General features: G+C 41.7%; 1 protein-coding gene across 8 annotated transcripts in view; it reads left to right on the forward strand.

Annotated features, from left to right (window-relative positions):
- TBC1D1 (TBC1 domain family member 1) overlaps positions 1-6,654 on the forward strand; it is a 113,926-nt gene extending 107,272 nt beyond the window's left edge. For all 8 annotated transcript variants that reach the window (XM_063335080.1, XM_063335077.1, XM_063335082.1 and 5 more), the window contains 2 exons: positions 2,256-2,426; positions 4,550-6,654. In XM_063335080.1, the coding sequence (XP_063191150.1) occupies positions 2,256-2,426; positions 4,550-4,750 (372 nt within the window). In that variant the 3' untranslated portion in view covers positions 4,751-6,654. The remainder of the gene's footprint in view (positions 1-2,255; positions 2,427-4,549) is intronic.
- The last annotated feature ends 10,096 nt before the right edge of the window (positions 6,655-16,750 follow it).

The following is a 16,750-nucleotide window of genomic DNA, read 5'->3' on the forward strand; positions in this document are numbered from 1 at the left end:
AAATGGTAGATAAGGAAAATGATGCAATATTGCTAAACTAGCAGAAGGCTGCACACAATAACTATGGAATTTGAGAAAATCGCAAAATGTTTCAGTTAAGGCTTGCCTGTTTTGAAGCCCTAACTGTTACACTTGACATCTCATTTGCAGCAGGCAAAGAGAAGACGGGTTTTAGCCTGTTTTTCTGAAGGCCTTTTATGGCCCAAAAGATGGGGGGTGTACTGTGCAGAACTGCAAATGCCTGTCACTCAGCAAGGGCTGCAGGAGATCTGCAAAACCTGTGGCTTGGTAAGGAAAGTGGGCAGCAGCACAGGACGCTGCAGGGTGCTGGCGAGGGGCTCCCTTCTGATCCCCGTCAGCAAAGCTTCCAGGGGACGTGCTGGAATCAGGACCAGAAAAACTGTATATAGTGCTTACTATCAAAGGAAGGAGGGGAGAGCTAGAAAGCCTGTGTGAGGGGAAGGAGAGCAAGCGATTTCTAGGGGGCGAAGTGTATCGTATGTTACCTGTCAGGCTGAAAGCCTGGAGCGCACGGCTCTGCGGAGACTCACAGTGCTTAGGTGACCTGCAGAAAACCATTGGCTTTGAGCAGAAGGAGGGAGAGAGACTCGTCTTAGGCAGCTCTGACTGCTCTAAATTTAAAGAGGGCGGTAGAAGTGAGTTGAAGGGAGAGCAGTTCCCCTGCTTTGATCAGGGCTGCCTTTGAAGACTGCAGCTGTTTGACCAGCCCTTCAGTCCATACACAGCTCTGGGGATAATCCCCATCCTCCTCATGCCTTCTGCAGCATGGCCTTTGGTTTACATGCCCTAACGTGCCTTCAGTTAGCTAGTTTTCAAGTCTAGCTTTTGATTTGCCTCATGTTTCCCGCCTTTCAGGTTTGATACTCTGGGTATGACAGCAGGGATTTCCCTCCCCTCTCCAGAGCACAGGGGCTAGAAGTGGCAGAGGTCATGAGAGGAACTAGCATTCTGCCCTGCTCAATTGCAGCGTTTGTTTTCTTGAAATTTCAACAGTGTGTTTTCTCCAGGGATGCTTAAATCCACAGAAAATGGGAGTTCCGTATGTGTGACCAAACTCAAATTAAAATTGCATTTCAGCCTTCTCTACTTAGATGCTCAGTATGTGTTTCTGCTGCTATACAACTATAAGAGAATTTTTCATAGCACATGTAACAGCTGTCAGAAACATTTCATAAACTGATGTTTTCTTTAACCAACAGTTAAATTTTTGTAGACAAAGCAGATAAATAAAATAGGAAATAATTATTGTTATTTTGACAGGTATTTAAGATAGGATTTGATATTTGACTAATTTCCAAAAGGATTAAGGTACGAGAGGTTTAAAAATAAAGAATAGCCCTTGAACTTCTATTCTTGGGCTATTTTCCAGACGCATTTTAAAAACAGCTTTTGTTTCTACTATGTTCTGTGGCTGGCACGCTTGTCCTTTCATTTTACCACCTTCACTGCTTTTGGAGGAGATAACTAGCTCAGGGACACTTGAGTCTATTTCCTGAATAATTTGAAGGCAGTTGTTTGCCAAAACCTAGAAAAAGGAAAACACAATATCCATTTTTTCCTTTGGGTCACTCTGTGCACCTCAATTTATTTATCTGCTTTTGAAATAAAAGGTTTTCTTAACATTCATGATTCAGACTGAGCACTCATTTCAGTGATTCATAGTTAACAATAATAGAAATCAGCTTTGACATTACATAGTGTTTCCATTAAGTGTATTAGTGTAAGGATAGATTATTTCATTTTCTTTCAGTATCTAGGAATACTGTAGAATCATAAGTAAATGTAGCAATGTTTACTGTTTTTCATTTAAAGCTTTCCTTCTGCTTAGCCTTACACTTGTACATGTGGCACATGGGCTTGGACCACACTTTTTGAAAGTGACATCTAATTCTGAGTGTGTCTAGGAGGGTTTATGCCAAACTGAGATGTATTAAATTTGAAATCTAAAAATACCCTACAAGGTCTACGCTTCTTGAAAACTTTAGTGTAAGTGGTTTTGCTGAAGTCAGGCAGCAAACCAGTAGCAAAGTTTTAACTAGATCCAGTGCCAATGTGTTGTGCTCTACTGCTTCAATCTTGCCATTTCCAAAGGAGGAAATGTGAATGCCAAAAATTAAGTCCCTTTTTTGTATGCAGTGATTACATATCTAAGTCTAGCTCCATAGATTTTAAAGAATTAAATGAACTATGGTTTTGATCTGCACATCACCTAATAATATTTTTATATACAACAGGTGTTTGAAATGGATATTGCCAAGCAGTTGCAAGCTTATGAAGTGGAATACCATGTGCTTCAGGATGAGCTTATAGATTCATCTTTAAATGACAATCAGAGACTGGATAAATTAGAAAAGGCAAACACTAGCTTACGGAAACAAAACTTTGAACTCCTGGAAGAACTGCAGGTACAATTTATTTTTCATATTTAATTAACATTCTAATTTATCCACCTTTTCAGAAGAGAACATCCCACACTAAGGTTCAGGAGACACTGGCATTTGGTCTAGTGACTTTAAAGTGTAGCTACTTGCAATTTTGTTTAGTTTAGCATTTAGAGTTTAAATGCAGAAGAAATTCTGAGGGGGGGCATGGATAAGAGCATATGTGAAGTGAAATGAAAGGTTGATTCATCACACTGTCTCCTCTCTTGTAATTAAAATCATAGCTGTAGAAGATGACTAAAAATACACAAAGTGCATTCTCAACTTCATTTTTACATTTTCAGTCACTGCTTTATTACAGCAGGGATGCTAGTCTATCATGAGTGGGAAAGCTAATGCCAGTGTCACAATTTAGAGATACCTCAGACATGGGATACATTGTCTATAAAGACATATTCTTTCTTACAAAGTTTTTTTTTAAACTGTTATCCAGACTGTTTAGACAATATGTGAAATAATAATTTCTAACATATGCTCAGTGCCTGTTCAGTCTGCAGCTTTTTCAGAAGGAGTACACCTGGTGTCTGTAGGGGTTATTCTTTGCTTAACTGTTCAAGAGGTCAGCTTATGGCTGCTGTATAACAGGACACTTGTTATAAAACTTTTGACCATGAATTTAGTTTGATGAAGAAAGGGACTTCAAGGGTAAGAAGCAGATGTTTCAAGCCTCTTGATTATTGTTCAAGACATAGATTTTGTAAGACAATAGGTGAGGGAAGGATTTCAGGTTTCTCAGCTGTTGGTCCTGTATTGTGACGAAAGCTAGCCAACTGTGCAGACTTAGGTTGCCTCTCCTAACGAAAATTTGCTTAAGCTGTAAATTCTGATCCTGTGAGAACTGAACCTTTTTAAGGTTCCAAGATGAGCCTTAGGGAAGTCAGAAGAAGAGATACTCCTCTGCAAGGTATTTTCATAAAGCTTCAGGCACATGGGCAAGGAAATTCTTGAATGTAGCATAGGGGAGAGGGGCTTCTGGGATGAGATTTAAGATGTGACGTCCCATGGATACCCAAATCAGGGGATCTTCCACCTCTTCCTGCCCCTACAGACTTGGCAGCCGTAAGCAGTTTTTTACAAAGCTTATCTCCACCTGAGTGCTGGCAAGTCAGCACCTAACATCATAATGGGGAACTTAACTGTCTGTAGTGTTGGAGCAATCCCACTGTCTTGGAAGTGGGCTTCACAGCTTTCGTTCCCTAAGGTGAAAGGTCACCCTTTGCTGATGGGAGGAAAATGCATCACCAAACAATGTGGGTAATGGTTTCTCAATATTTCGCCCCCAAAGGCTGAACTTTTTAACCCAGCATAATTACATTAAGGGCAGTGAGCTCATCAGAAAGGCAGACACTTCCCTGAAAGCGAACACCATCCAGTGCTCTTGTCTCCAAATGTTATCCAGCACTGAAACTTCCAAACAGATCTCTGCTTTTGTCAAAGTACCTCAGCAACAGACTTCATGTGATGAGTTTGAATGATATAATACATTGTTTCGCCATGAAGTAGAATGCCCATATGTGCAGCCTTTCAAAGGAGAATTCTGAAATTTTTCAAGATGTGTTGTCCATTTGCATGTTACACTAAATCCCCTCCCCCCCTTTTGCCTCCAAATCTGGCATTTGTTGGACCCAATGTCGAGATGAAATGAGGATGCCAGTAACAGGCTGCGTTGTCTTTGCTTTGCAAAGCACGTGGAATTCAACAAATATGCCTGGCCAACTGATTCCCAACTGACCCATACAGAAGCTTATCCTAACCTGCAGTTCTTTGGTGTATAATTTCCAGGCTTAGTAACTTTCTAATTTCATTACTTTGCATTATATTCTGAGTTTAATTGTAAACTAATCAAAGCAATCAAGTAGAGAGGGAAGTTTCTTGTTGTAGGCAAAACCACAGCTGTAGTCTAAAGTACACAGATCTAATAAAATTCATGCTTGCATTTACCTTTGCAATTTTTCATCATTTGGAAAGTATTCTATATGTATTAATGTATCTCAAAAATAGTTTAAAGTTGGTGTCAGTTATTAATGAATTTCCTTTTTTTTTTTTCTTCCCCTTCTTCCTCCCCTCCTTTCTTCTTACTTTGAAAGGTGGCTAATGGAAAGATCCAAAACCTTGAAGCCACAGTAGAGCTTTTGTTGACCAATGAAAGCAAATTGAAGCAGTCCGTTCTCACTCTTGAGCAGGAGCGAGCAGCTTTGCTGAAAGCAGTGGAAGAAATGCAGAAAAAGACTGGAGATACAGATGGGAAGCCTCTACTTACTAGACAACACCACATGGATGCTGACTGACATTGACAGTTGTAATGGAGCAGAGAAGCTGAGCAAGAAACAAAGGGAAGAACTGGGTCTTTTTGTCATGATCCATGGGGATTTGACATTGTCACCTTCGTTGTGCATGCCTTACTGTAGCAAAGCAAGATACAGGCATGATGGCTTCCCATATCAGAGAAGCTGGTTTCTCGGGGAGAAGGCCCTTTCTTCTTAGTATGTAGAAATACTATGAACCATTTTAATGCCACACAATACTAAGCAGGAGAAACTTTATAGTGCGTGCAGTCATACCCAGTACGCTGTAAAGACGTCATGGATTCTTCCATAAGTGCTTCTTAACCTAAGTGCTTTGTGCTTATCACATATTTTGTTTGTGTGTAGATCACCACCATATTAAATAGCACATCCTTTAGAAGGTCCGTTGAAGAAATATGTCAGTGTAAAACCTTTGAATGGATGACTGCCCCATTGCAGATATGCAGTGGTGACATTTATGGAGAGTTTTGTGATTGGACTTGAGATATTTTTGACAGTCTAATTCCCCTACAGCTTGACTGGGTTCTGTTAATTATGTTGTTTACGCTTCAGAAAACTGCTTCCTGATGCTTGAAGGTGTCAATCCATTGGACTCCAGAGAGCTGGACTTCATCATATGTAACTATGCATAATTGGGGGGATACCATCTGTTTTTATAAGTACGTTGTTTTAGTACACCTTTTGTTTAACAATCATTAATTTAGTGTATTGTTAGTTGGCATTATCTGATAAACATACTGTATATAGTAACTGCATTACGCTTAACAAAATACACTGACGTTGGTTTGGTGAAGCCTGGTGACTCTTGCAGCATTATCCAAGGATTTATATTCAGGCTCTTCAAGTTTCATCTTATTTATTTCTGATCTGTTGTGTGATGTAAGACATCCTTTTGCTGGGAAACTAACGCCCACTGTCATATCTTTCCCCTTACTTGGTACTTTGTGCCCACCCATCCTCTGGGAAATGTTATTCTTTAAGACTTTTTCTGGAGCCGTGGAGGCATATCATCAGCTTCATGTTGTGCCAGATATGCTTACACTGTTTTATAAAGGGTATGGCAGTTTAAATTAGGACATCATTCTTTTTACAACGCATCTTTCGAGCAAGATTACACCTTAAAAAAAAAAAAAAATAAAAATCTCACTTGCTTTAATACAATGAAAATAGTTATCAGGCCAGTTAAAGCCCCACTGCTACAAGTGCAATAATATCCATGGATATCCAGTTGTTTGGGTTTGCTTCAGAATTAGCAATAGTGCCATAGCTTTGTTCAGTCCCCAAGCACAGAGTTAATAGGCATTGATGTTTTGTTATGGTGGAGATTTATGCAGGAGATGTGATTTTTATTTTATTTTTTTTCTTAAATCGATGTTTTTATTTTTAAAACTTCAAAGCACACAGTTTTTTCTCTGACTGGCAATGTAGAAAAGGTTTTGTTTTGCTTTTTCCTTTTCTCATGCAAATCACCCTGACACATTGTGGTTGTAGTGTAAGAGGAGATCTGTAACATTCATCTACTGTGCAGAACAGATACCTCTATGTAGGTCAAAAAGAAAAAGAGAATTTACTCTTCAATTTCTAGAAGCTTTGTTTGACTCTGTCGTGTCTTAAATATGTCCGATTCTTGCAAATCCACTCTGTATTCACTTAGTATTGAAATGCCAGATAAATCAGTTATTATTAATCCATTTACCTCTTAGGCTTGTTTTTTTTTTTTAATTTGGAAATCCATATTGAAGCTCATGCTTCATGTTTAAAATTTTGTCATAATGGACCTTATGCTGTTAGAGCACTCAGTAATGTTGCATTTTTACAGCATAGTGCCATAATTCATACACTGACTTTTTAACAAGAGCAATAAAAATAATAATAATGTATTCCTACATCCATGTTCGTACATTTATTGACATCTAAAACCAAAAACATAGTTGGTGGGGTGACAGTTCAGAACTGTGTAAGATGAGACTTTGCCTGAAAGAACAAAGAACAGTACCGTCTACAGTGGTTATTAATGAAAACTCTTAGTTCAACTCTTGAACTCTCTGGTTCAAGAGGCCAAAGTAGAGGAGTGTGGAGGAGTTCCCAACTTTGGAAAAGATTTGGGCTTTTCTCTTCAGAAGTAGGAGACAGAAGTAATAGAGCCCAGAGCTAGTCCCAGATACTTGCATGTTTCTCCAGCTATACTCTGTAGCTGAGCATCCTTAAGAATGTGTGAAATCAGATCTCCTGTTGTCTGAGTACCAGCAATTGTCATCCTATGAACAATTGTCTTCCATATGAACAGTAATTTCTGATTCAGAGAATATTCCGAAAAAAACCCTGCAAATCCATACGCTGGCCCTCAGCAGGAATCCCAAAGGAACCACCCCTGGAAAAGTGAAGTTGAAATAATCAACATTTTCTTCATGTCACATCTGCAGATACAAATCCCCAGGAGTAATGTTTAGTTTTTGAAAAAAAAGAAAAAACAGTGAAGAAGGAAGGACGGAAGGAGTTCACTTGTATGCACAACCTAGGCAGAGGCTTCCAAAGGTGCATGACTTAGGCAGCAAAGTGTGAGTGTGCTAGTGAACAACATTGATGCCGTCATCCAGAGAGAGGTTAGCCTGAAACGTGGAAAGAACTAGTGTTGGCATGTGCAACAAGAAAAAGGCGGCTGCTCTAAAACCATAGCAGTGAACAGCTCTGCATAGCTGCAGGACCTGCTGTGGTGCGCTGCGGTCACACAGTTCTGGGGTGGTTTTTTTTCCAACTAGTGCAAGTGGTAGTTTGTGGTAGGTACTTGTGACTCCCTGTGCTTCTGGCTGTTTGATGTACTTTTATATTTTGCCCTGTTGTCTATTTCCAGAGATCGTTACTTAATACAGAACCTGAGAATGATGATACAGCGCCTATCATGTGGGAAAGTCAAAGCACTTTCATAAAGGCACGTATTACTGGTCTTCCCTTGTTCAGAGTGAGAATTGAGTCACAAAGAAGTTCAATGAGTTGCACCAAATATTTCAGTTTCTCACGGGTTGCTGGCACTGAAATCCAGATCTTCTAAGTCCCGGTCAAACTGTCTTGCTAGTTGTCTGAAAGATTCTTCCAGAAGGTCTGTAACACGTACACTATACAGTGCTCTGCCAAAACACTGTAAAACAGGAAGCACAGTTACTGGAACCTTGTCCTTTCCTGACAGCTATACCTCCCTCCCAGCAACAACTCTCTCAGTCCTACTAAAACATATTGTCTCGTCTGCTGGTACCTCCTCTGCAGGTACCTAGCAGCACCCTCCAGCTCTTGCTTGATACACTGGAATAGGGCCGCTGCCAGCAGTCCTGAGTAGCAAGGACTGTAGTATAGCATCACCAGTCAGCCAATATTCTTGGGATTTTTTTCAAACATAGTAATCTTTGGTAAGAATTGCCATTACTTAGGACAAAGTCATAAAACTGCAGCTAGTAGGACTCTGAATGACGGACAGTAATCTACACAGAGCAAAAAGGACAACGGAGCTAGTGCTTTTTCTCCTTTGGGATCTTCTTCCACCATTCAATGGAGCAAGGAGCTGAATCCAGGTTTTTTGACCTCAAGTCCACCACAATAGCTGCTGCAATTCCACCACAATAAAAGAGCCTTGGTATGTCAACATGGCAGAGCGCAACACCACTTCTTAGCCAAGTCAGCTGGGATAGTGTCAGTGCCCGCGGTTCCCCTCTCCCCTAGGGGTATGGCTGCTTACTTAGATAATGCAGACATCTACCTTTGAGGCACTTTGGGCCTGCAGCGGCTTCTGGCCTCAATGCCTGCTGGCCTTGCAGCCATTCAACAAAAAGCTGGAAGAAGTGAGGTGCTTCCCACGCTGCCACCATCTCTTAGGAGCTGCATTTAAGCTGAGGCTCTTGTGCTTGGTCCCTGCCTGAGCTGTGTTGCGGCCACACTTGCGTCTGGCTGTGTACCCGTGTTGATCCTGACTACAGACTTGGCTTCCTGGCTTGACCTCAGACCTGCCCCACCACCACAGCCTTGTCTGGCGACCTGGAGTCCCGACCTGCCTTGCTTGTCCTTTTTGGGCCCTCGTCAGTAAGTTGCCCCCCTCGCCGGCCTGCCTGTCGCCCTCAGCTCCTGGCTCACTTTCCCCTTCAGAGCAGCACCTGCCCTTGCTGTTCCCCAGCACACAGCCCCATAGCTCAAGTTGCATGTCTACGTTGCTTCTGATTCCAGCGCTGGGCTGGTCAGAGCTTGTTTAGGTGTCTCCACATGCCACTGCTCTTTATTGAGCAAGCAAGCCAGTTCTCTTAGAGCTTGCTTAGGGACCTCCAACACAATGGTCTCACTGTGTAAAAGGGCCCTTACTAGTCTCCCATCTGTTTCAAAATACTGTGATCACATTCTTTTCCACATCAAACAGTGTACCATATTTGCCTACTGTGTTGGTGACACCAAAAAAGCGCCTAAAATGAATGCATTTCAATTACAGCTGGATGAATGCCATGGTTGCTCGAGGCACCTTACATCATTGCACAGTATTTGTACTGTGTCACGCCCTGTGAGGTGAAGTGATTTTTCTTTAAGGGAGCTTTACTAGAACAGGTACGTGGGAGGGAGAAGAACGCTGACAGCCGAGCTAACCGTCGGGAGTGCAACCTAGCACTGCCTTCGGAAGGCACATGTGTGGCTCACACCCACTCAGTTTTACATAACCTAAATTAGGGTGGATCACCAGGTACTCATTTGCTCATGCAGCTGCCAGAAAGAATTCCTTTCATCTAAACAGACCTGAGGCTGCAAGAATTCAGTGCCTCAAAGTAGGCCTTTTCAGCATAACCCAAAGCAAATCAGTAAGTACTTCATTATGTAGAAGACTCTACCTATTCCTTTGTATAAATGGATTTTTTTCTTCTGTCTAATTGTATCATGTATTTCTATGGTGTTAGAAAAGCTTTGGGGTGATAGATGCTAAAAGATGATGAAACTTCTCTTACAGAGAGAACAGAGTTGATTAAAACAGGGGTTCTGGAGAAGCTTGTGCTAGGTCCTGTCCCCGACTTTTCTCATGCAACATTTCAGAACCCCAAAGAGATTTTAGGAAATTTTTGTGACATTTCTAAAGTGTTATATTTCACAAGTAGAAATTTCTGCTACAGAAAGAGATGAAAGCAGGATTCTGCCTTTGATGAGGAGTAAAATGACCAACAAAGATGTTCTGACAACAGTCATATTGGTCGTCAGCTCAACTGGATGCCCACTTCTTTCTGTTTCTAGCACTCTTCTGTAACACCTTTCCTTTTGTTAACATTTCACACTAGACTGCTTGTCTACAAAGGAGATATAAATACATTTTTCATTTTCCAGCTAAAAGTGGAATATGATAATTACCTTTTGTATCTGTCTGTTCTTCTGTTACTAATGTGACGGCGAGTTTCCATTTGTCACTAGTTATTTGCAAGTCAGTCTAATCAAGATGGTCCTCAGGACAAAAAAGTCTTCCTGCTGCAGCTTGATTCACCCAACTTCTCTTGAAAGCGAGGCGTTTTAGACTGTTTAACTACTATTTAAGAAGTTTCAAAGTTCTGTTGTCTCAGAATTTTTTTTCATAAGCTGTTACAGGATGGACGTATGTTATAAGATGAATACTTATAGCACTTCTCTATAGAGTCTTTTTCCATGTTTCCGACATCTGATGCTTAGGATGTTGGCTCTGTAGATAGTGGAATGTCTTGCAATGTCAAAGATTTGGAATTGCCAAGGCAACAGTTGACTCAAAGAGCATGTTTCTTCCATGTATTAGTTAAGATGAGCTGAGTAGCTTGACTAGTTGGCCACCGATTGGGACGTTGAGCTCATGAAACCATAGATTCTTGATGGGATTATTTGTACGTGTAACTTGTTATTTGCACTTTTCTCCTAGGGCATATCACAAAAAAAAAAGATCCCAAAACAAACTAAACAAAGCCTGAAATGTGGTTCCTGTTTAGCATTTAATGGCCTGCTACAGCAATTGTGTCTAGTATTTTTTGGTAAGGAATCTCAAATGGTGGTTTCAGTGGTTAGAGACTGAGGTAGCAAGAGGATACAGAGGAGCAGTGAACCTTGCAATTGGCAAAGTAGCAATATAATTAACAGTATGTAAGTAAGGAATGATTATAGAGCCTTTGGAGTGCATTCTATACAGTAAACTTCTCAAGAAAGTTGTTGATAAACTTTATGCTCATTTTGAGAGAAGGAAAAACCAAGATGCTTATTAAAAATGGAAAGAGATGAACTGTCAAGATGGGAATAGGTAGGGCCAGCCACGATAAAGCCATGACGTTTTCAAGAGCTGCAGCAAGATGTCTAGGTATGAATAAATGAAGAGGTATGAATGCAAATATCCAATGACCTGAGAGGCAGTACAAATCTGAGCATAGTGAAATAATCTGAGTAAGTCTCAGAAAACCTTCAGGGTTTTTTGCAGTTCCTGATGGAGTTCATAGAGGCAGGCCTCAGTGAAAGCAAGGTTTCTCTGATGAAGAAAAGTGCTGGTTTTTTCAAACAGTGGAGAAAGTTAAACAAGACCTGATCATCTGGTCAGGAAAGGTTGCTTACTGCTAGAATGGAAAATAAAAGAAGACTTTTTAATTCAAAAATATCCTCCAGCAGCCTCTGGCATATTTCTGATATGCACTGATGTCTTCATGGTGATGAGCACAATCTTCAGTTTCAATAGTACCGAGCGACAACAATCAAATAACAATTTAAATAGCAACTTCCAGCCATGGACACTTTTACGATGGGTAACCTTGCTGGACCTGAAATGACAACAGTCCGTGATGCTGGTCTATCAGCATAAGGCCTCTGCTTGAAACTTTTGTTGGTGACACCTGCCACCTACCTTACCTTTAACAACAAGAAAAAGGGATTAATTCACAAAATTTGGATTTTATTGTTTGACTGTCAAATTTGTGACCTTAACTTCATTGTTTGGCATTAAGCTACTAAACTACACCAACAGAGTCGAAAGATTGCTTTAATGCACTGAGTGCAGGAGGACAATAAAAAGGATGGTGAGGCAGAACGCATGGAGGTGTTTTACCCTACCTGCACAGAAATTATATCTGCAGGAACTGCAGCTGGCTCACTTGGCTCCCGCAGGATTTAATGGGATTGTGTGACAGAGTCGTATATAACTACTGACTTCAGTGTTTCTGTGTGCTAGTTTAATTATGCCAGCTAGCGTGAGAGGTGCCATAGCAAGCTGTTAGCCATACGCTGGTAGCTGCCAAGCTCTCTATGGGGTAGGAAAAATAAGTCTGTGTTAGCCTAAATCAAGTATGCATAAACAGCGTGTTCTATCCTCAGAGCATCTTTAGAGATCCAAAATTATTAGCATTTGTTAAAAAAAAAAAAAAGCAACATTTCAGATTCTCTCATAATTTGTTGCAAGCATCTCAGTTACAAAAAGGAGTACTATTTTAACCAGGGCAAATGTTTACAAGACATTACTAAATAGGCTCATATTAAGACAACAATTGCTTAAAAATGTGGACAAATTAAGAAATATATATTTGGACTTTTGAGTGGATCTGTGCTATTCATTATTTGCTGCGTGTGTGCCCCAAGTACAGTAAATTCCTGCTTCCCCTTTTTAAAAACTTCTTGCCTCAACAAAGGATAAAAAATTCCATTGTCAGCTTTTGCTTAAAAAAGAAGTAGGAAGTTCTATGATTAAAGGAACATGAGTGTATGTGAGAGGAGGAAATGAGAGTTTCAGAAGCAAAGAGCTGACAGCAGGGATTTACCCAAACCTTTGTATGACCTCCAGAGAGATCCCAGCAAACAACATGCAACATCTCACTGCTGTGGCCTGCAAATTTCAGGAATTTTTAGTCACTGCATTATGATCTCAGAGAAAAGGTGATAGTACGCTTTCCCTTGAAAAGCCCCTTCTGTATTCCCCTCCCAACAGCTACTCTATCTTGCATGTAACACAGATACAAGGCAAAACATCTGCAAGCTCTGTTGTCTGTCACATAACCACCATGTTACGATGAGCCAGCCAGCCAAGAGGAAAAACTTAGGTCACTGGGGACTAAGGTACTTGCCTGTGGGGTCCACAAGACCTGCTCTCTACTGACTCCAGTCCTGTGTATTTTGGTGAGGCATACCTTCTGGAAAACCAGCAGGATATGATCCAGCAGGCATCAAGAGGTGAGGACTCTTCCACTTTCCATTACAGTTTGGTCTAGAGAGAAGGTCAAACAAGAATGAAAGGCTGAAAACTCTACAGAGCCAACAGACGTCTGTTGTTGGTCAGGCAGATCAACCATTGGAGTAAATTCTTAAAAGATTTTGCTTTCTCCCACATTGCCTTTGTTATCAAGTGTGGTTTCTGCCCAGCAGTTGTTGGTACTGCCAGCCCTCTCGCCTGTACTAAGGAAACCAAGGGCGTGGGCAGTCTGAAAGCTTTTATGCATGTCAGGATCTTGCTTTTTCAATCCACGACTGAAGGATGTATGTTAGGCCATGTCCCATTCCCGCCACATGGTTTCAAAGCCAGTTCCTCCCTTCAGTTCCTGATCCTTGGCTGCTTTCTCGAGGCATGTCTCCACACTTCTGTAGTGGTAGTAGATTTTAAAAAAAGCTGTCTGTGATGTGAGATATACCGAACCTGCCAAATGGAGTAGTTGATTTCACCCAGAACCCACACCTTATTGCTCTGCTTCCTAGCCAAGTTTATTAGTTTGGGCTCAGTGTGGTCCTGACGGCAGTTATGTGATTCCCTTAGTCTGTGCCCAACAAGCTTGGAGTACAGAAGGAGCTCACTCATGTCGGCCTACACCATTCCATGGAGACATACTTTGAGTATTATCAGGTGAACTTCAAGGTTTCCTCTTGACTAAAGTACAATGAGTGTGCAAGCGCTGTGAAGTGTTTTTCCAGCCTTTGACCATTTATGTCATGGGCTTCTGTACCACCTTCCATTTTTTATACTTGTTGGAAGACAGGCACAGAAACTGTATGTAATGCTGCATTGGTGGTCTTCTGCGTGCCCTTGGTTAGTCCTTCATTTCCCTGTTTGTAGATGACGTTAAATCTTCTTGGCCCAGAATGCCCTGGGAACTCATGTTAAATTTGCTGGCAATGACCGTGGCTCCTAAGGCCTTTTCAGTTGTGGCCATTTTCCATCATGCAGATGTTTATTCTGTACCTATGGCACAGATTATTCATTCCCAATGGAATAACTTTTCACCGCATTAAAACGTTTAATTTCCTTAGGATTGCATACCACTACAACAATCAAGACAGCTCAGAAGCCTCCCTAAGCGCGTATCTTCTAAATCATCTGTGGGGAAAATCTTCTGTAACTGCATTTCTTATTCCCCTATGGAAGTTTGCAAGATTCACTGAAGTTTCTAGTCTGGAAGTACGTGCATCATGGCCACCCAGCTTCCCCTGTTTCCAGCCCCCGCTGCTACGTGGGTGAGCAAAGCACTGGGCTTAGACCAGATCGTTAATTGAACTTTTTAAAGGTAGGAGCAACTTTGAAGTGTAAGCAACCTAAGAGTTGTCAACTGTGTTAGTTTACCACGCCCTGAATATTCAGCATATGCTAAGGTTCCAGCTGGCTACCAAACGGGCTTAATTTGGAGGCAAAAGCAGTTACGAGTCGCACTGGAGATCAGATGGAACTGTGAGTAGATGTGCTGCATATTCCACACAAAAACCCCAAATCTCATTCCCTTGCCTCAATTCACTTGGCCATTTGTCCTATTTTCTGACTGTAATGAAAGAGAGAGGTTTTTCCTGCTATCTCCAGCCGTCTTTTGCAAGAGGACGGTAAAGCTTCAGGCAATTAGCCTGGTTCTGTAGCTATTGCTGTTACTGGAGGAGGAGGTTTAAAAATTAAACAGCTGTCATAGCCAGACCCATCACAAAAATCGGGCTGATTATAATATAGGCTTACACTGGGCAGATGGTAACTATCTTCTTAATTACAAGTTTTAAGGACTTTCTGTCTCTCGGATCTAGCATGTTCTGCCTACGTAAGGGAAGAAACACCAACATCGTGAAGTATTACCCTGCTGCGTCTTATCAGGAAGGGAAGAAATTTGATTTTAAAAAGAAAACCCACAAAACTTTTGGCAGAGATTTAAACTACTTCTGTTGCTGTTGTTTCATTTTACTTTTCTTTTGGTGCCTGATATTAAAGGACTCAAATCTATCCCCGGGGGGGGAATTTAATCATTGATTCCAACAGGAACAGGATGGTACCCTTATTATTCCTACCCCAGATAACAAACTGCCTCCAGGGAAGGAGTTCCTTTGTTGTTGCTGGGTTATTTTTTTTAATGTGTTTATTACCCTTAGAGTTTAAGACCTAAGCCTATAATCTCCAAAGCAAAGCAGGGATTGTGACCCTGAGCGAAGGAGGTGCTGTAACGCTGCTGTTCAGTATTGTGCAAGCTGCTGGAGTGCTGTGCTGTGCAGAACGCTTCCGTCTCCTCTGGACAGCAACTTCCACGAGATATGTAGTTCCTCTAAACAATACTAGGTGTTGTACAGAAAAAAACCAGGAGTGTAGAGGAGCTCAACTAAGTTCTCGGTGTGGATTTCCACACGGGTGCGTGTTGCCCTAGGCAGACACTTTCCACAGATGAAAACGTGGCCCTAATCACGAGTGGGTTTAAAAGCATTCATTGACCTTGATTTTTCTGTCAAACTTTCCGCTTTGGCATTTGAGTGCTGTATAAATTTAGTGTCACCAGCTGATGGTGTGTTTTCCTAACAGTTGACTTTTGCCTAAATCACATTTTTTTTAGGCCACAGGGGATTGATGAGCTAGCCAAGTACAGAACTGCAAACTGTTTTCAGCTACAATGCTGAAGTAACTGTGGCAATCGGGGCGGGGGGGGGAGCGTGGAAGGAATACGGCGACAGACATGAGACCAGACAGTTTTAAGAGGGTTGCTATGCATCCTGCACCCCCCTAGCGCTGGGCTTGACCGTGGAGGCCCCACTGAAACGCTGGCTGTTGTGCCACGGGCCACTCAGGGGGAGCGACGGGTGGGACATGTCAGAGAAACCCCATAAACAACCCGAGTGCCAGGGAGAAGCTGTAAAAAGGGCAGGGTGGAGAAAGCACAGGAAGCGAAAGCCCCGTAACCAGCAGCCCTGTCCCGCCGCCGCCGGCCGAGTCCTTCTCAGCATCTGTCCCGCACACATGGAAGTGCCGCCCAGCGCTCGACGCCAGAGACATCAGCCCTCCCGCACGCAAGGGGACGAGCACGTGAGAGACAGCTGGTGGGGCCCGAGGACGTTTCCAGAAGGAGCCAGGTGGCCCAGTCTGCCTCAAGATTTCCGTTTACACCAACTGGGAAGATGACAGTTTGGGTTTGATTTGTATTGGTTAAATTCAGGCTTCATTTTTTACATAGTTTCTATATAGAGAGTAATTGTGGTTTTGTTACCTCTTTTCCAGAGAGAGATTTAGTTGCTTTGCCAGAATGAACATCAAACAGTGTTTCCTTCTGAAAATCTTAGGGAATTAAAACTTGTCCAGAGATTCTTGTGTTGATTTCCTGCGTTTGGCTCAGTTTTTAATATTACTGATCTACAGTATGACTCCCTTACTCTTCAATTAAAGCAAGTCAGCTAACTTCAGGCATTGATTTTCAGAATGAATGTTTAATTGACTTCCTAATTCTGCATGTGTGCAGCAGAGTCACCAAGCATGTGTTTCTGCATTAAGGAATTCACGCCAGTGGTGAATCAAATTCTCCACTAGATGGTAATGTTGTTTCGGAGGATTTGTGTTGAAAGGAGTTTCTCTGCCAACAACTCCAAAAGGAAGTGGAAGCCATGAGATTTGTCCAAGAAATGATCTTTGGATAATTTGGGGAAGAAAAAAGTTTCCATTTGTTAGAAAACCATTTTTGGTTTGAAAAGGTTTTGATGAAAACTTTGTATGTACTGTGATTATTAGGATCATAGAAGTCTTAGTTCATGAAACAACTT

The sequence above is a fragment of the Chroicocephalus ridibundus genome, chromosome 5 (genome assembly GCF_963924245.1).
Source record: "Chroicocephalus ridibundus chromosome 5, bChrRid1.1, whole genome shotgun sequence".
In the NCBI taxonomy this organism is placed as follows: Eukaryota; Metazoa; Chordata; class Aves; order Charadriiformes; family Laridae; genus Chroicocephalus; species Chroicocephalus ridibundus.